Source organism: Aptenodytes patagonicus, chromosome 16, assembly GCF_965638725.1.
Source record: "Aptenodytes patagonicus chromosome 16, bAptPat1.pri.cur, whole genome shotgun sequence".
Taxonomy (NCBI): Eukaryota; Metazoa; Chordata; class Aves; order Sphenisciformes; family Spheniscidae; genus Aptenodytes; species Aptenodytes patagonicus.
The window spans coordinates 8,307,981-8,327,127 of record NC_134964.1 but is presented as its reverse complement, the minus strand read 5'-3'; the positions used below and the strand labels follow the sequence as shown (position 1 = coordinate 8,327,127).

The 19,147-nt window shown below is 43.1% G+C and overlaps 1 protein-coding gene across 6 annotated transcripts in view; it reads right to left on the bottom strand.

The window, feature by feature from the left end:
- Positions 1 to 1,337: 1,337 nt before the first annotated feature.
- The window catches only part of UNK (unk zinc finger), a 44,603-nt gene continuing 26,793 nt past the window's right edge, over positions 1,338 to 19,147 (bottom strand). Inside the window, exons 9-17 of one of the 6 annotated variants that reach the window (XM_076353426.1) lie at positions 17,938 to 17,985; positions 16,847 to 17,047; positions 12,499 to 12,567; positions 11,643 to 11,817; positions 10,371 to 10,472; positions 8,694 to 8,882; positions 5,569 to 5,750; positions 4,762 to 5,019; positions 1,338 to 4,348 (exon numbers count right to left, since the gene is read on the bottom strand). In XM_076353426.1, coding sequence (XP_076209541.1) covers positions 4,193 to 4,348; positions 4,762 to 5,019; positions 5,569 to 5,750; positions 8,694 to 8,882; positions 10,371 to 10,472; positions 11,643 to 11,817; positions 12,499 to 12,567; positions 16,847 to 17,047; positions 17,938 to 17,985 — 1,380 coding nt within the window. In that variant the 3' untranslated portion in view covers positions 1,338 to 4,192. The remainder of the gene's footprint in view (positions 4,349 to 4,761; positions 5,020 to 5,568; positions 5,751 to 8,693; positions 8,883 to 10,370; positions 10,473 to 11,642; positions 11,818 to 12,498; positions 12,568 to 16,846; positions 17,048 to 17,937; positions 17,986 to 19,147) is intronic. The other 5 variants (XM_076353428.1, XM_076353429.1, XM_076353427.1 and 2 more) reach the window with 5 other exon arrangements.

The following is a 19,147-nucleotide window of genomic DNA, read 5'->3' as shown; positions in this document are numbered from 1 at the left end:
CCCACATGCAAATTCACTCTGCCAAGAAAAGAGTCTAAACCAGGTTTCCGACAGCCAAAACACATATTTACAGAGTACGAGAGAACGACAGCTGAAATCACAGTTCTATACATGGAATCAACAACACGTTTTACACACCACCGATCACCATTCTGCCAACTTCTACACGGACTAGGGGCGCTTCTGCCCAGTGCCCTTCCTCCTGGGGAAGGCGGGGAAGAGACTGGTCAAGAATTGCCACCAGAAATACTGCAGCGTGTATTATTATTATTCTTTTTTAAACGTATACTGTATTTATTTTGTTTTAACATTGGAAGCTACGGAGCGGGGAAGCCCCAGAAATCTCTCCGATGCAGTCACTAGTTTGCAGGAATACTTCACCTTTAAAATACTAGGTTTTACATCAGTAACATCTATTTTGCTGTTGGCCATCACTCCAAGGATTATTATAATTGTGGAGGAAAACACTGGTAATATTCTTCCTTCTCAGATGGGGGAAAAGGAGAAAGAGAGGAGGTTCGGAGGCTGGTGGAACAGCAATGAATTACTGAGTCCATTCAGCGTTACGGGCTTCCTCACAGGGTAAGGACTTCTCTTCATCGTCTCAGCTGCACAAGCCTTGCAAGTGGCTCAGGTTCAGCTTCAGAGATGTACGGAAAGTATGAAACCCTTCGGCAGGGGATCAGCTGCAGCGACCCCCTTCAGGGGGCGATCTGCTTAAGCAAAATGTTGTGCTCCAGCTCTGAGACTTTCCCCAGGTCCCTCCTGTGCCACAGCTGGCACGCGGCTACATCATCTAAGGCCGGAGATGATCTAAAAGTGGTCCTGTTAGCCCAACGCGATGCCAAAATTCTTCAGCTCCTGGCTATCATCTACAGCTCTAGCCTGGCTTTTTGATACCTATCTACCCAGGATAGTGTTGTCTTAAGCCATCTGCTTCTATATTGTTTTTCCATAATAATGTAAAAGTTTATTGACCTTTAAGATACTGTGGTTTCACAACACAGTTAAGACTCCCTTCCCCCAGCTCTTAGCTCAGAAGTGTCTGACCTGCACAATTAGTCACCGAGGTCAACACTTCCAAAGCTCCCAAAAATCTGGGGAGGAAAATGTCGTTATCCAATAAGAAGTCTGTGTGAAGAGGCAGGACCCAGACTTGTTCACGGCTGTTCAGCAACAGCCAGCTGGGCTGCTCATCAAGAAGCCTTGTGGACCAAAACTTCATTTTGAAGTGTGACTCGGCCAAAAAAAGCCCCCTTAGTTCTGATGTGTTACTGTGTGTCCTGAAAAAGGGAGTTCCTGCTTCAGAAGGAAGCGTGACAGTACATTACAGGGGCTGTACATATTAGCACCAGGTTTATTTCAACAAGACTCTTTTTACACCATACAGAAGCTGACCACAGACTCTTAAGCCTTAAACGCAGTGCTGTGATTATGGTTCATCCTTCCTGCCTGAGGCAGGCAGTAACAACTGCTGGAGTGGGTCAGAAATGCTGCCCTTTCCCCCTGCTCTCACCTCACTCAGTTAGGAAATTGTCACATAAGTGGCCCCCCAAAATATTCACAAAATACGCAACGATGAAGTTCTCTTTTCCATCTGATGCTTAAGAAAATAATTCACATTTCAGATATTTCTTTTTTTCTTTTTAAAGCAGCAAACAAATTCATAGAAACCTAAATTTAGGAAGTGTTTCTTAAAGAACCAGAGGAAAGCGAGAAACAGTCTATGTGCTTGTGCAAAGAGAGTGCTGAGATACATTGGGGTGGGGGCAAGGGAAGGGGCTAGTGCTAATTCCTTCAGGCTGTTCTGCCATGAGTGCAGCGTGGCAATGGAAAGTTAAAATTTAAGGGCTGCAAACGGGTGAAGCTTTGAATTCTTTGGTCCTTCAGTATAAGTTTTAAAACAGAGAAACTGTTTTACTCAAAAGGGAAAAACGCGCTTTCTCTGGCCTGGAATTTTCCTTGTACCCCCCTGCCTAAGCAATGAGCCCCCACGGAAACTGGGGGCAAGTATCTCTTTCCCCTAGACCCAATAGCCCTGCATCACACCGTGACTGGAAGTCCCACTGAGACAGCTAGAGCTGCCAGCAGTGGACAAGTTTCATCTGAAGAGGAGGGACAAAGTGAAGAGCCCCTGTGGGAATCAGATGCAGTCACGCAGCCCGGTGCAGGACAGTTCTGAAAAAAAGAGGGCTGGCCAAAGACAGCGTCACCCTGAACAGTCCCACAGGGAGGCAGGAGAGCAGATAAACCACCGTGCTAATAAAAAGTAAGTGTTACAAACCAACAGCCAAAACAGGCTGATCAGCTCTGGTTCTTATAAATATTAAAGACCTGATTCAAGAGTTTATTTCCTATGATTTAAGTTAGTTACAAAAACTTTTTAGTAAATTTTTATCTTAATTGGGCTTCTTCCTCCTCCCCCCGCTTTTTTCTTTTTTTTTTTTTTTCCTAAAAAAGAAATGTTCACGTATTTTAATAAAAGGTCTTTCCTTAAGATCAGACCAAGGCAGATGTGCTGCCCCATGGCACAGACATTCAAAGGCTATAATCAAACAACATAGCCACAATAGTCACTCAACAGTGTCTCTCCATAAAAAAAAAAAATTAAAAAAACTGATGCTAGTTACAATAAAATACACATGGAAAAAAAAAGCATTTTTACCAAAAAACCCAAAAACAAGTTAATGGGAAAAACATAAAAAAGAACTACACAGAGCTGCACTTAAGAGATCATCTGGGAATGCATATTAACCCCTTCCATGTAAAGGAAAGGTGGAATTATGGAAGCAAACCTAATTATGTCTTTGCATTAAATATGAAGCTTTCTGAGAGGCTCTGGTAAAAATTCAGTTTTCCTACAACAGTGGGCTGCTGGAGGTTCCAGTGCTTTTCCAGGTCAGGGAGGGGTAGCACAGGCAGCATCCCTGTGCAAAATAAAAATGTTTACTCAACTAAGCGGCCTTTTGGTTGAGATCCCAGCAGGTTACTGCAATCCACCTGATGTAAAAATCCAATGGACACACTGGTAAAGTAACAGGAAAGCTCAGCTACTGGACAGGTCTAAGCTGGTGGCATTTCTTTGTCACGCTGGACTTTCTCTGTCATCACAGGCATACATGATCTTTAGCATGAGGGCTTCTGGACCCAGTAGTCCATAAACCATCCTTCAGGTGCCGACACAGGCAACATCGACTCTGTTCAAGAAGTGTCCTCAGACTACCTGGAATTGTTTCATGCATCTCAGCAGTGACTATGAATCAGGTCCCTGTGGCTAAACCAAAATTAATCTGGTCTGAAAACAGTAAAAAGTCTCTAGACAGCCACCAGACAAAGGGGCGCCTGGAGAGAACTAACCTCTGCATCCATATTTCTTTCATAAAGGGCTTTAGCTGACACAAGGACAATACTTCTAAGGCTGCTCAGACCTGGAACGTGTTAGCTGTATCAGCAATGAACACTAGTCACTGAATTTTGGGGCTTGGCGTGCTCTGCGTCCAATACATTTTTTTCCCTCTTTTCTTCTTTTCATACAAATATACAAAGAGTGTAAAAAAAATTTAAAAAGCGAACTTTGCTGATTAAATGACAGACAAAGTTCCTGCACATTCAGAGATGGGCAACGTGAGGCCCACCAGGCAGGCACCCAGCGGAGCTTCCATCAGGGAGGATGGCTTTAACCAAGCTGGGTCAGTGAAAGAGCAGGGAGACCGAAGACATGAACAAGTCATTTCAATCCACCTCGATCCTCCCTGTGATCTCAACTCTTCCTCTGGAAAGCACATGGAAGCCCCTCTTGCCCACTCTAAATCCTTCTGGAAATAGTCAAAAAATTTGTTATCACCTAAATAGAAAAGAGGAGAAACACAGACTCTTTGCAAATGGCCCTTTGATCTGTATTAAAAACAGCTCTCAAAGTTCCTCAAGAGTTAGAATTAGTGGGGCACGGGTGAGGGGCAGTTTAGATACGGGATGTAAAATATTAAAAAGTGCTCTGCAACTAATTTTTGTTTTATGTGTGTATGTGTGTGTGTGTGCATATATATACACATACACAAACATGCACATACACACACATATATACATATATATATACACATACATATATATATGTACACATACATATATATGTACGTATGTATAAAGTTAAAAAGTTCTATACGATATGATTAGAACAAGTGTCCTTGGAAGGTCACGACTGGAGAGAGTGGGGCCTGTTGGGATGGCAGATGGGGCACTCGCCCTCCTCGGCACACGTTTCACACAGCACTGCATGTTGGCACGGTAACACCACACGGTTCTCCTCCTGACACTTAAGGCATTTCACTGACTGCATCTGAAATACCGCCTGCAAGAGAGGAAGACAGGGCAAAACATAAGCATCAAAGTCACAAAGCAAAAGGGCTCTCGTCCTGTGCTACGCAGTTTGGGGAACAGCAAGGAGGCAGCAGGGGAAGGACTTGCAGCTGTCTGCCCATTCATCTTCCGAAGCAAAAGCAAAGCAAAGCAGCACAGCATGATGTCTTTTAGGACCTTTAGGATCAACAAAGCAGCTTTGATTGACTTAAACTCTGTACTTTAGGCACAAAGAAGAGGTAGGTATTTTCCTGTAAGCTGGCTAAAACTCACTTTGGCTACATCCACATGGAATTGCTTTGATAGGCTGCTGATTTCTGGCTGTATTAAAGAAGAGGGGAAAAAAGCTGTGATCTGTAGGAGCAGAGAGAGCAAGGCCCTGCCCTGCAAATCCCTGGCGCTCACCTTATCGACTTTCTCCAGGTTTGCCCGCAGCTGTTTCTGAAGGGTGTAAAGCGAAGAGAGCGAGAGCGTTTCCAGGTCAGAGAAGGAGCGCAGAAACTGAGGGTCCTGGCCTGTGTGGATCCTCTCCAGCTCCTCCTGCAGTTTCTTCACTTGCAGCTCCAAGGCTTCCCTCTGCTCCCGGGCCAGTTCACATTCCATGTTAGCTGTGTTGGCGCGATCATTTGCTTCTTCTGCCTCCTTTTTCCAAGCATCACAAGCCTGCAAGTTCCAACAAAGAGGGTAAAAGAAGCAGTCTGAAAACTTGGTCAGCTTCCAAGAGAGAATCCCAGGCAAAAATATCAATTTCCATACACTCCTCACCAGCAGCGTGTTCTGTCCAATCTGCCCTGTTCCCAAATTCTGAAATATCCTTGGAGCTTTGCTTCAAAGCGCTGCTCATTCCAGATACCCCATCTGATTGGGCTGCAGTTCTACATATTTGGCTCACACCATTAAGGGGATGAACTTTGCATACCCGCAAATTGTCATGGATCTAAGTCAACTGGCAGGACTAAGAGACTGTCAAGCACTTCAGTGCATGTGTTATGACACCTGGCCTTGCACTTCCAGCATCTGAACACATCAGGCACAGTGATTCAGTCCCTCTTTCCAAGGGAGAAGAAAGAATGAGAATGCTTAAGAGAATCTGTTTGTAAAACCTACAGCTCTTCCCATCACCTCAGTGTCTGGAAAGCTCCTGTTGAAAGGCTGACACCCTCCTACTCCTTTACACTCCCTAATCCCTCTTCCCAGGAGTTGCCCAAGTACCTGTTTGGCTTGTTTCCAAGACTCTTCCCACTGCTTTATTGTGCCGTTGGCTTCATCCAGTTCTTGTCGTAGCCGTGCCAGCTCCGCAGCACCTGGACCTGACAGAAATGCAGGTGAGGTACTGGGCGAAAAACTCCCCGAAGCAAAGTGTTCCCATATGCTGCTGTTCATCCCATTTAAACCTGTTTCACAGGGAAATAGAGAGGGTTATGTCACAGGTGCTGGCAATTTCCCCATTTCCTCCCTACCCCTGTGAAATCCAGATTCAAAAATGTGTACATAGGAAAGAGAAGATCATCTTAAGAATTACTTTCATCCCCAGGACCCAGGAGTCCGTCATAGAGGGACTTTATAGGGTAAGTTTCACACCATTAGGCCTCATCTTTAATGATACAGGGAGGACCCAAGAAACTGAGTGGAGGCAACTTTTGAACCAGGCTGTTTTCAGAAGGATCTATTTTACAGCAGTGTTGACTACCAGCTTGAATCCCCCTTCTCCTATGAGAACCTCTGAACTGCTTACTACCTTCCCACTTTTCTGTGCACCAGCATTGGTGAACAGATTGGTTCACACAGCCAACCCAGGTGGTGCTTCCTCTCACGTTATACCCTAAGAAAACTTCTGGTTTTTCTCTCCTCAGCTTGGTGCTTAGAAAAGGAATCTCACTTCCCAAACAGTGAGACTAAAATGAATCAACATCATTACTGTTTGCATTTGCAAGAAACAGCACTAACTGGAAAACCCTGTTTATAAACAGGCAGAGGCAATAGTATATACACATCAGCTTCATCCCCTGCAGAGTTCTAGCATAAAGCTAGTGATTGGCACTGGAGAAGACTAACTAACCAACCACTTCCCTATTTTAGCTTCTTCAAATAATTTCTCTTTTCAGGAAGAAATTCAAGGCTTAGGAAACAAAACAGTAGAAAACTAGTTGTAAACAAAACTGGCTATTTTTCACAGACTCCAAAGTTTGTACTCTCTTAATAACAAAAAATATTGTTACTTAAAATAAGCATCCACACTTTGCACTCAGGGGAGAACTAGTAGGAAAAGCTCGTATCGACACAGAGCCACTGAGTGACGTGGACTCTTACGCACACAGACGTGCACCAGTTTGATATAAGAGCAATTTTCATTTAGTAGTGCTCACCACTGGGTGTGGACATTCCTAAATCTAGTTGCATTTGATAATTCTGATCTTACAGCAGCCGAACTGTGTCTGCAAGCAAGCCCTGCAGCCAATGGCCTCTCACTGAAGGCTAATCCAGCACCCCTTACTTCCCATTTAGTACCAGCCAAGACACAAACAGTTACAAAAAATACAGCTGAAAAATAGTAACTTGCTTCACTAAGGGCTTAGGTGCATTAACAAGTCACTTAGCAGAGCAACAAGGACTCTTCACTGGCTCAAGCCACTTACCATAGATCTATTTCAGCTGCTCTGAAGCATGCTCAGTTGAGAGCAAGAAGTTTTAATGGAACCTCAACTCACATTTTGTTTTTAAAGCTCCAGGTTTCTTGAAAGGGAATCCAGCACTAAGCAGGATGCTTGGCAAGCCACAAATTCTGCCATAATGCTCACCAAGCTTATCTCGTCGTTTCTCTTTACTCTCTCCACCTGCTGTTCTCATTTCACATTTGAAGTAGCAAATGTGAGGAGTGCCTTCTCTGCACATTTTGCATCTAGCACAGTTGGAACTAGCCCAGGACTAGGTATTTTTAACTCAATTGCAATACAAATAAGTAATAACTACACACACTACACACTAACTTATGTGCATTCAGCAAGTCACATGGAATAGATGGATTCCAGATTCCCAACTGCTAGGTTACTATTTAAATATCTTATCAAAACCTCAGCAAAAATGGTTTTGTTTTATTACAGGAAAATATCTTTTTTTCTTAAAAATCAAGTAAATGCATTTGTGAATTTCCTGCATTTCTTTGGGTTTTTTATTTGTATAACTACATAGTCAATACAAATATAACTGCTTAACTTGTTTCTTCTGAAATTAAAAGCAGGCCTTATCAGCAAGTTTTCCTTTTCTTACTGAAATTGGGATGAACAGCCAGCCTCAGCACTTAATTAACAGCAGAGATACCCTCTGATGTCTCTTTTCTTATTACAGCAATTGTAAAAGCTGTTAAAGCCAAACAAATAGCAATCGCAAGGCATGGAAGCATGGTTTTGGCCTATGCAAACAAGGGACACAGTTACACAGGTAAGTGCATGCACAAATAGACTACAAAAGCATGTAATCATTTTATTACGTTAAGTTGAATATTAAAGATTAAAGTGTCTCTCAAATTTGAAGAGGCATTTATGTCTGGTATCAATAGAGAGAACTAATATTTACTGTTACTAACAGAAATCAGCAGAGCCAGTGTCCCTGTAGCTTTGAGCCCATCAAACAGTTTTATTTCTCAAGGTAACCCTGCGTCTTGAGAATAAAAGATTTGGCCCCTCAGTTCCCGGTTCTGCCTGATACAGCTGAAGCTCCAAAGCAATTTCTCATCCCTTCACAGTCCTTTATACAGGAAACAAATCCTCAAGGGGGGGGAGGGGGGGGGGGGGGGGGGAAGAGAGGAGCAAAGGGGACAAAGCTGGAACACTAACTAACTTTTTGCAAAGTCCATACTGCAAAACTGTGTGCAGAGTGCCAAATAGGAGAAAAAAGTACAATGACCCAAGTCTGCCCTAGAGCTCCCAGAAGCCAAGCTGACCTACAAGCAGTCCCAAGGGCAAACTGCAATCCCCACCTTAACTAAGCAAAGCTAAGGACCCAACCCTGAGTTTTATGTAAAGTGAAATCTCAGCACAGCACTGTTGGCAGGAAAAGGCAGAGCTCTCTTTCCTGAAAGGCATCATCAGAGCTAGTCATTTAACCTATCTGTCTCTTTTTCTCAGCCTAGAAACATGGGAAGTAGAGGGAATTGCTCCCTTGTTCATAAGGTATTAGCCGATTTTGGTAAAGCAGCTTCTAGTACTGTTGCTGTTCTTATGGGAAGAAGAGATACAAATGGCAGCAGTGAAATACATTAAAATCAAAGCTAACTTAAAAGAAAATACTTACATGGCACAGACAGGCATGTACATGGGACACACACACTGTGCATTTACCTAATGATCCATGAGAAGCTGATGTCCCCAGGAATGTATTTTCTGATTGGCTTAAGTGTCCCTGGGGCTGATGGAGGAAATGCGATGAGAGGCTGACCGGTGGAGAAGGAGAGGCAGAGTGAAAGGAGGCAGAGCTTCCAAGGGACCCGGGGATATTTACAGGAGCAGAACTTTGCAGCAAACTCCCACCTGGACAAAGAACACACAGAGAGGATGGCTATGTATGACCATGAAGAATGGGCCAGAGCACAGTGTAGGAGTTCAGAGCAGAAGGCGTTACCTTCCCCCTCTCCTTCCTAAGCCCCTCGGGATTCCCTCCGCTTCTCATCGTGGTTCATTCCCCTCTCAGCCTTTAAGAAGAGCACCGAAGCTGCCGTCCCATGAACCACGTAGATTAAGACCCTCCAGAGTTCAATGGACTACTCTTTCATCGGCCAAAGCAACAAAAGGTTTTCTGAGCAGAGTTCAGTCCCTATCAGTCCAGAGAAGATGAATTTGGTATCTGGTGAAATACTTTGTAGTGAAAAATTCACTTCTAAAACATGTGCCTTTAATACTTCCAAACAACCTGTAGTGAGAAGACTATCATGCTGGGTCAGGTCATGATCTTAACCACTAGAAATCAGTGACTAGCTTTAGTCATTTTAGACATACTTGAGTGCTGGATCTATCAATAATAAAAAAACCCCAAATAAACAAAAGCCCAACCTCCAAAGACATCACATTTTCCTTACACTAGAGGTCATTCTGCCTGCCACACACAGATTGAGGGAGATCTCAGCCCTGCTCCCCACTGTCTCCTGACCTCCCTTCCAAGAACATCACCCAGTAACACCCAGACCTGACGTGAACAGAGGGAAAAGCAGTGTGGAGGATCTCTAAGCCACTGCAGATGGGTAGCAGCAGAAGCAGGGCTATCAGCAGACATGCACAGTAAACTCCCTGACCAGGCTCTTATCTTTGGCAGGGAAGTGGAAGCGATATTCTTTAGGGTTCCTTCCACAAGTCCCTTCCTACCTCAATACAGCTCCAGGCAGTGTAGTTCCCTTGGAAACCTTCAGACTACCCAAGTTCGCTCTCATTCAAAACCTGCCTTAGACAGCAAGGGTAGCCAGAAACTACAACCACTTCCAAAAAGCTATGAAACATTTCGTTTTTCCCTGGACACTCATTAGAGACAGGTAGAAGAGGCCTTAGCCTACCTCCACGCATTAAAATGAGACAGACATTACAGGAACCAAATCAGCAGACCATGACGACACTGTGACAGATGGATAGCATTACCAGGTCAATGAGTTTCCTGTTACTGCTAGGGAGAGTTTTCTGCTTAAGGTGCAAATTGTTATACTTTGGCCTGTTTTTAAAGGTATCAGATGCCTTCTAGAGTCTACTTACACAGTTTAAAAAAAAAAAAAAAAAAATCAAGCAAGTCCCATTTGGTCTCAAGAAACATCCCAAAGACACCTGGGCCCAATGGCAAGAACTCAGCTCTGCTAGTCAATAAGGGCAAGCTTTCACTTCAAAGATGCTCAGCGGTTGCCAGAGTTTGTTATAATTGCTGCTTTAACCAACGTTATTTTGGGACTGGTTTTAGAGCTTTGTTGGGCTGGCTCCACTGAGGTGACTGGGCAACACTGCTTGGCAGAAGATAAAGAAAGCTCTGTTGCTTTCATGTACCTATCATGATGCCACTCGTGTGGGGCACTGTGCTGCTGTCAAATGTCTTCTCCAGGGCAGCCACTCCGAATTCATTCAGGTCCAGGTCATCCAAGGCAGACTCTGCCAGACACAGAGGTACCAATTATGTTATAAAGGACCAACAACTTCAAGAGATAGGATGGCCCAAAGAGCCTACATGCAGAGGAGCCTTCGCTCTCTATTTGTCAGTCTGCACAGCCCTACTCTCCGCCCTGTGCAACGCTGTTCTTAAATGGTTTGGCAGAAGTGTCATGGGCAGCTTTTCAGTTCAGATTCTTTTGCCTGATCCGATTTCTTTTTGTCTCAAAGTATTCCCAAATGTTATATGAAAACAAAAATTTGATGAAATAACAGCAGTTCCCATAAGTCTTCCCCAAACTGCTCTTTCAAGTCTGTCCATAATATGCAATAACACTGGCTTATGACATGTCTGGGTCTGGCTTGTGCTTTGTCCCTACTTTGCTGAAAAGCCACTCTGAAAAGAAATACCAGTAGAAGGGAACACTTGAAAATCATCTCTGAGGTTCCAAGATGGGGTAAAATAAAGAAAGCTTATGAATGCCTGCAAATGTTATATCTATTTGAACATGCCTCATCACTAATCATGATCAATATAATTCCATCCCACACATGCCCACTCATTTCTATTATTATTTTTAACAAATTAGTGAGATCACCTCAGAAACGTTAGATTTAAAAAAAAAAACAAAACCAAAACACACAAAAAAACCACCACAACCAGGTGACCAAAAAAACCTGTACCTATCTAAAAGGAGTGATTCCACTCTCTGGACTCTCCTGTTCTCCTTTTTCTTACAGCCTCTGTCCCACACTCTATGAAGGGCAAGTCCTTGCAATCTACCTGGTGGTAGCCCTTGCTATAAAATTGTCATTTAGAATGTAAGGGGTTGTAACTGTGGAAAATGCCCCTCTGATTTCCTGCCTACTCCAAGACCTCTTTGTCACTTTGACAAACCTAAAACTAAGGCCCTTTAAACCATCTGACATTCTGAGTAAGTGGCGCAGAGGCCTTCTGTTGGTCCTGTGGGTGAATTTCATCCATAATGACCTGCAGAAAACATCAGATGTATCACAGTCACAGAAAAAGCTTACAGCCTCAGGAATCTGCCAACACTGACAGAGACGAAAAACTGGAGTTCACTGGAACACCCATGGCTATTCCAAGTCTCATACCTGGTGATCCACGTCTGAGGAAGCCCTATTAGCATAAGTAAAAAAGGCAAAAGTTACCTATGACAGACTCAACGGTGTCACTGGTTGGGTAGAAAGGAAGAGCATTGGCATTCATGCCTGGTATGCTGCTGGTGCCGGCAGGGCTTGGTGGCGTTGCAGCCAGACTGGAGGTGATACTAGAGGAGATGCTGGATGTCAGCGGGCTCCCCACTGGGAGAATACCCAGTATGTCCTGAAACAAGAGTTTTAAAAGGGAAAGAGGTAGGAAATAAAACATCTTTATAGAAGAATCCCTTCAGAAACATGCAGGAATGAGCCAAAGATCAGCAGCAAACCTGTTTCTGCCTGCTTCCAACCTGACAGATGGCTAGTGCTACTACTGGGCTGGGGGTGGGGGAGAGATTAACAGCTTTTCTTTAATTTCTGCCGACTGTTCTCCATTCTGCCCCCCCTCCCCAGTATTACAAACATCCTTCGGGCTGCCCCAGAATTAACTCCTGTGACCCCCAGGTTGCATGCAATCATAGGGATGGGTCACACAATCACTCACTCAGACTTAGTTCAGCACACGACTTAGAACCTGATATTAAATTCTCTTTGCCAAATCCTTGAACTTAGATGACTCCAGAGATCCATTTCAGCTCAATTTCCTGTAATTTGGAGACTCTCTCCAGCATGGTCCAGGCCTATGAATCTATCCTGAATTCACACAGGTCTAGCCGCCCACAAATAACCCCTCCAGCAAATCATCCCGTCTTCATAAAGTAATCCCTCAAGCTGAGCATCCCTAATGGTGTCTGGACTGTCATTTACTCCCTGCAGAGTTGTCTGGATCCACAGAGATTTCTCACGTCCTTGTCTGTGGTGGTGCAAGCACTGAGCTAGGTTCAGAGCCCTGCTAGCAGTACTGTACCTGTTTGGGCTGTAACAAAGGTTGCTCCTGGCTCCTGTGTTCCAGTGAGTGGGACTTCATTTTTGCTTGCTGCAGTAAAGAAACAGAACAAAAAATAAGCAGAGGGATTAGCAGCAAAATTAAAAATGGCTGACTGCTGGCTTTGGAGAGGCCATGGGAAACATACTCCCCTCCTCTCTTACAGTCTGCTCTGGGCACTAGAGAATTCAGAGAGCGGGAAAGCATAGCAAACTGAAAACACTCCAAGTAATTTGCTTTCTATATACCAAGACATCACCCCTAGAGTTATGCAAAGACTTGTCACAATTACATTTGCCTTCAATGCTGCTCTAAGTCCTCTGCTAGCACAAAACACATCTTAAGAACCAAGAACAAAAATGAATTATTTTGCCCTGCTATAAATAACTCATCAGCCCTACTAGTATCTAAAAAAGGGCCAGAAATGGTGGGAGGCACACTATATTTTTAAATTATGTAAACATTTTTCAGCTTTGGGAAAATAAAGTATGTAGATTATGTTTTCCCTCAAACTTTTCCAGCTCCCAGCTAGGATTGCAAAGTAAAATAAAGTGATAACTAACCAATTTTAAAAGCAACATCATCAAAACTGATTTTAAAAAAAAACCTTCCCCGATCCGTTAACATAGAGAGCTCAAAGCTATAAAACATGAGAGGTCAAGGCTGTCTGGAATTGCAAAACTGCATGGATGCCAACATATATTTAGAATTCCACTATCCAGCCTAAAAATTCAGCTTAAGGACCTTCCAGTACTATATCCTTAACGGATATCAACCCTCTTGCCTCACAACATCAGTCAATTCTAAGCTACAACAACCAGAGTTGGGAAGGAAGTGGCCTCTTGAGCTTGTCAGTGTGTAACGGTCTGTCCTGCAGGCCTGGCTCTGTTCCTCCCATGCTGGACATGCGCAAGGCACAGGGAGATCAATCACACCCTCCGGGCACAGAGAGGGAGCAAAAAAAGTGATGAGAGTCAGGGCTGCTTGTTTACTCGCTTTCCAACCCCCCTCAGTCTGAATCAGAGACATATTCCAGGCATAAAGTCCACTCAATCGTTTTTATCGCAAATGCAGGCAGTCACCATCTCTGCAGGGGAGCTTCAGGCATGATGTACAACAGCAGCGCATGAGATGCCACACTGACCTGAAGTGATACGCCTTGACTTTTTGGCTTAAACAGTCTTATGAAAAAGATAAATGATTGCTGGAGAGGGATGACATAACCAGACAGGCGAAAGAGCAGCGGAAGAATTCATCCCTTGGTTTTACTTAATTAAATCATTTTCTCTGCTCAACTGTATGCCTATGGGCAGATGGGGAGGTCAAAGCCTGGCAAACAGGCAGTTGAGATACAGACGCAAAGATCCTTCTGCAGTGGGTACCATTCTGTCACGCTTCCCTGAACAACATACAGTGCATTTACATACAGCAAAACTACCACTGAACCGGTCACAGGCTTGTTTTCCTTTGTGTGCAATAGATGTGTTACGTTAGTGCATCTGTGTGCGTCTGATAACACGCCTGCTAGATTATCCAACACATCCCTACCCTGTTTGACACTCATCTGAACACAAGATGTGCTATCAACAGACGTCAGAAGCTAAAGAGAAGGCACATATGCAGCCATGCCCCCCCCCACTGAGAGGCTTCCTGCCAATGTAGCTAGCTGGCTCTGGTGCAGTTAAGTCTTACTGGAAGGGTTGGTTTTTTTTTTTTTTTAATCTTTAAGGAGGAGAAAAAGTGAACTCATTTCTAAGCTAGTCTCAATTTCCACTGCCTTGAATTCATGTAACACCAGTGCAAAATGGAGCAAACCGATTGTCACCACTAAGCCAGCCTCCTTTAGCTCTGAATAACGTTAGAAAGGGCATACATCAAGACAGAAATTCAAAGGGCAGGCTGAAATTCTCCAGCTCACTCTGTTGCAGTCAGGAAAGAAAACAGGGGACATAAATTACGAGTGAAACTGAATGTTTTCTGACCAGCATGGAACAAACCTCCTGTACTGTGTGTCAGGACTTAGGAACACCTCCTAGTCGTGGCACTCAAGTCCTTCCAGTGCAGCCAGCATTTTTCCAGCTTGCTAAATCTTTTGGGACTCAGGAAAAGTATTTTTAGCTTTAACTGCTGGCTCAGCCTTACCACAAACTGTGGAACCTATTAACACAGAAGGTGCATTTTTCATTCTAATAAGATAGAAACTGTTTGTACTAATTCTACGGAAGAAAAATGACAAGCGTATTGCAGAGCTGAGCCAGAGTGTCTCTTAAGTTTTCAAATATGAGTGAACAAAGTTAAATGCCTAATTATTGGTCTAATTTATAGGGTATATGAGAGTCTCTGGTGCCCACTGCAGCCAAAGGGAATTACAGAGGATTAAAAAAAAGTAAGTAATTATAGATTAAAAGAAAATTAAATCAGGACACTTATGAGACACCTAATTTTGTCTGTAGAAGCCTAGCATAAGGCAACTGTGATTACTTCCATCTATATCTTAATAGTTATTTATTCCAGTCACTTAACACAGGTTTTTGCTTAATTAAAGCCGCGTGAGTAAGAAGCTACCTGAATACAGTATCTTTGTAGCACAGCCTGGACTTCAGACATAAATGTTCATCATCTGGCCCTCCTTTTAAAAGTCCTATTCATGCTCCATCCCCTTTCTCTTTGGCTTAGGCTTGCTGCTCATTTTCTCCAAAGCAGGGCCTCCCTGGCACCCTGCCTCTGCTGGCAGGAAACAGGGGTTCTCTCAGTCCTTCGGCTTTGGGTTCACTCCTCCTTTGCAGCAGAGGCAACAGAGAACGAGCACATGTTTTTTCTTTTGTTTCTAAACAACTGCTACAAGCTGCTGTGCCCACAAGAAGTGCCAGGATCACAGCATGGTCTGCTCTTTACCCCCAAAGACGTGTTGCATCAATTTGAAATTTCCTAAGCCACATCCACATTAAGCAAGACAATGAAAGCATTTATAAGAAAGCGTACATGCATATAGCTTAATCTGTATTTGTCACTAAATCATTCTAATTAGACTAAACAGTGTTCAAGACTGATCTACTGCAAAGTTTGGTCATATTTTCCCAAAGTTGTAAAAATAAATAAAACAAACCCCACAGAGTCTGCTTCTAAATCTAACTACTTTATGCAAGATCTTGTCTGGACGGGATATTTCCACTGTTTTCTCACAGCAGTGCAATACTAACGCAGCAGTGTGAGTTTATTAAGGCTAGCTTCTTTAATATTACAGACAAGAGTTTAAACGTAGCCAGGTTGAAAGCATCATTTCTTGTCATCTCTGTTTTCAAGCAACATAGACCAGGTCTTTTTATTCCTTTTTATATTTTTTTTAAAAAGAACATCCAGGAAATATTTTTGCAGGCACCTCTTCATAAAAGTAGCTATTCCTTCACCTAAATTGAGATGTTGTTCTGTTACATTTACAAACCCAGTGAGGAATAAAAACTGAGACCCAAGCTCTGGGTTGGACTCAGCTGACTTGGAAGGGATGGTGCAGAGAAACTATTAATTGTAACATCAAGAAAGGAAATTCACAATAAGAACTTGACTGTGGAAAAGCTCATGTGTGGCAAAAGAGATGGAAGAGACTGTTCTAGGCTTAGGGAGCAGTCTGACTAAGGCATGACACCAAGACGGAGAAGACTGAGGAAGCAGCAAGACAAGACTGGGATATCCAAAAGGGATAAGAGGGAATGTCATTAGAGATGTGGGTTGGGTAAGATTGCAGAGGGTTCTCCAAATGAGAATGAGGCAGTCAAATTTAATACAGAAACCACAGGAGAGTCAAGGATCAGAATGATACAGCCAGAGAAGCAAGAGACAACTAACATGACATTTTTAATACATCGGAAAAAGGAATGGTGAAAACAGAAGACAAACCAAGTCACGGAGATCAAGGTAAGAGTTCGGAGTGAGAACAGAGAAGGAAGGATGAGTTTCCATGAGACAATACAGCAAGAGAAACAGCAACTCTTGGCAAGGACCTAAATATGGAAAAAGAAAGAGCAAGAAGTGATATGTGGGAAGCTACCCAGGGTCAACACAGGAGAGAAGTTGTGAGGGATTAGGAAAACAAGCAGCAGCTTGACTTCTACAAACTGAGTGTGTGATGGCAGCTAGGCAGACAAGAACAGATGTAAGATGGAAGAGACTGGAAGGGATGCTGAAAGCAACAGCAGATTTCTGAGAACTGCTAATGAGAATAGTTATTTCTCATTTTTGTTCCTTGAAAAATAAAAATATATTCAAGCTAGACTGGGCAATTTCTCATTCTTCCTCATCCCCCCAACTCTTCCAGCCAATATTCCCTACTAACCTGGCATTTGAAACTCTTCAAATACTCGGCCCCCACCTGATCTTCTCGCTCAAACCCCGGTGCTTTCTTGTAGCTGCCAGCTGCTGTTACTGAGTCTGGAGGAAAACCAATGGTCTCCAAGCTGTGTGGCTTTCCAATGGCACCAGGAGGAGACCCACATATATTAGATGGGCTTCCGAGACTGCTGTTCCTACAAAGAATCTAATAGAAGGAACAAGTGTCAGGAAAGTAGAGCCAGCTAGTAGCAACGATTCAAGGAGGAGACGCATCCCATGGAAAGGCTCATTCACTTCACTGTTTGTGCATCGATTATACTGACAGTCAACACAAGCATACAAGCTTCCAGTAAACAGTAATTAAAAACCAGGAAAAAGCTCCAGTAGATACTGGATTTATACAGTCCCACAATTATGGTTTTACTGCCATTACTTTGTACTGGAGTGCAGTCTTATAAAAACAACCTACAGCTCTAGTGACATTAATTCTTTTTGAGGCCTCAGATGTGACTGATCAAGTTTCCAAACCTGACCAAAAGTCTCTTTGTTTTCCTTAGGCTACAGCAGATCCTGTCTGCACTCTGAGTAGTAGCGTGAAACCTGGAAAGGTGCTATGGCAGTCAGAACAACCAAGCATATCTGAGCTATGTGTAATCTTTTGCTTTCAGTTGGAAATCTGAAATTTTTAATGCAGGCACAAGCCAAGTATCAACAGCTGCATTAAAAAACCCAAGGATTTCCAACAGTTCCATTCTTTGGACTAATACCAGGGATCACAACCACATGCAACAAGGCTAGTTTTGCACTGTAGATGAAGCCACAGACAGCAGCAAAGGAGATTAAGATTAGTTTTAGAGACAGCGCCTACCTGGATCAATGCAGATATCCCATTTTCCTGGGACAAGAAATTATTTGCCTGCACTGGCAAGCACGACTGTGCTTCAGACAACATTTAGACAGCTACCGCTACCAGATTCAAACGTGGCACAGTCTGGGCTGGCATTAGAAAGAAGGAACATCCTACAGTGTTTTGATTTTATTTTCATAGACATTCTGCTGTCCACGCTTCCCTACAGTTGCAAAGATACTACTCACTGTGGTGGAGGTGGGGCTAGTTGGCAGAGTTCCTGATTTATTCCACACCTACAGTACAAATACAAAACAGAACAGGCCACGTGAGGCTGGCTGCTAGAGGGACCTTTTTCTCTGATTAATTCATCATGTAAAATGATCACCAGCAAAGCCATATTTGTTTGCAAGCTAAATGCAGATGCCCTGTGGAGTGACGAAGCCACAGAAAGACATGTGTTGCCATTTGGCATATATCCATGGATTAGGAAAGACTGTTTAAAAGACTAAGAACTTGACATAGAAAAGACCTAAATGGTCTATTAAGGGGAATATATCTTCAATTTCACTGCAGTTTTCAGATAATTTAGATGATACATTCATGAGAGGAAGGCGTTTTGTTTTTTACTGCTTTCCACAGTGTTATTTAGTGAGAGAAAATATTATGTCCAGACTTTTCAAGATCTGTTTGGAATTCTAGCTGCAATCAAATTCAGGAGAACTATGAACTGTTAGGTTGGCTTTGACACTAATAAAATCAAACTATCAGCTTCTCCTTTACCTTATTCCCCCTCTTTGAAAAGAGAGGTCCTAAATGAGTTTACCTCATTCTGACCAGTTTCAAATGAGTTAAACTCATGTCATTTTACCTTCTTAAAACCTCAACCAACCATTGGAAAAGGTTACACACCTTATCAACAGCAGTGCAAACAGGAAAGACTTAACAAACAAAAAAAAAAACCCTCAGCAAAAATGAAGTGGTCTAGCATTCCATGGGCTTCTTATCTGTCTGTGTGTATCTGTTCAGCATCTAAAGATCTCCCTTCTTGTATGTACAACTAAAATAAAGTACTGCCAACAATCTGGGGTATTACTTAAACATATTCCAGAGTTTAGCTATCTCCAGAAGTAGGAGAGGGAGGGACTCAAGAATATCCTATAATGCAACACACAATACGCACAGGCTAAGCCTCTGAGATTACATATGTAAACAAACTCAATTGTAGTTATGTACTTTAGATGTTATTGGCTCACAGCCTTTAATTGGAGTACTTGGAAACTAAGCCCAATATGTACCTCCAGACAGGAAGGAGTTGGACTTCATGTGCGGATGTATTCCACTTTCCTGAAAGGACATCAACAAACTGCACAGAAAGGAAGGCTTAGAAATTTTATAGGTGAGGGGACAATACTAAAGCCACTGAATTGTATGTTCCAAACAAATAGATCCCTCTAA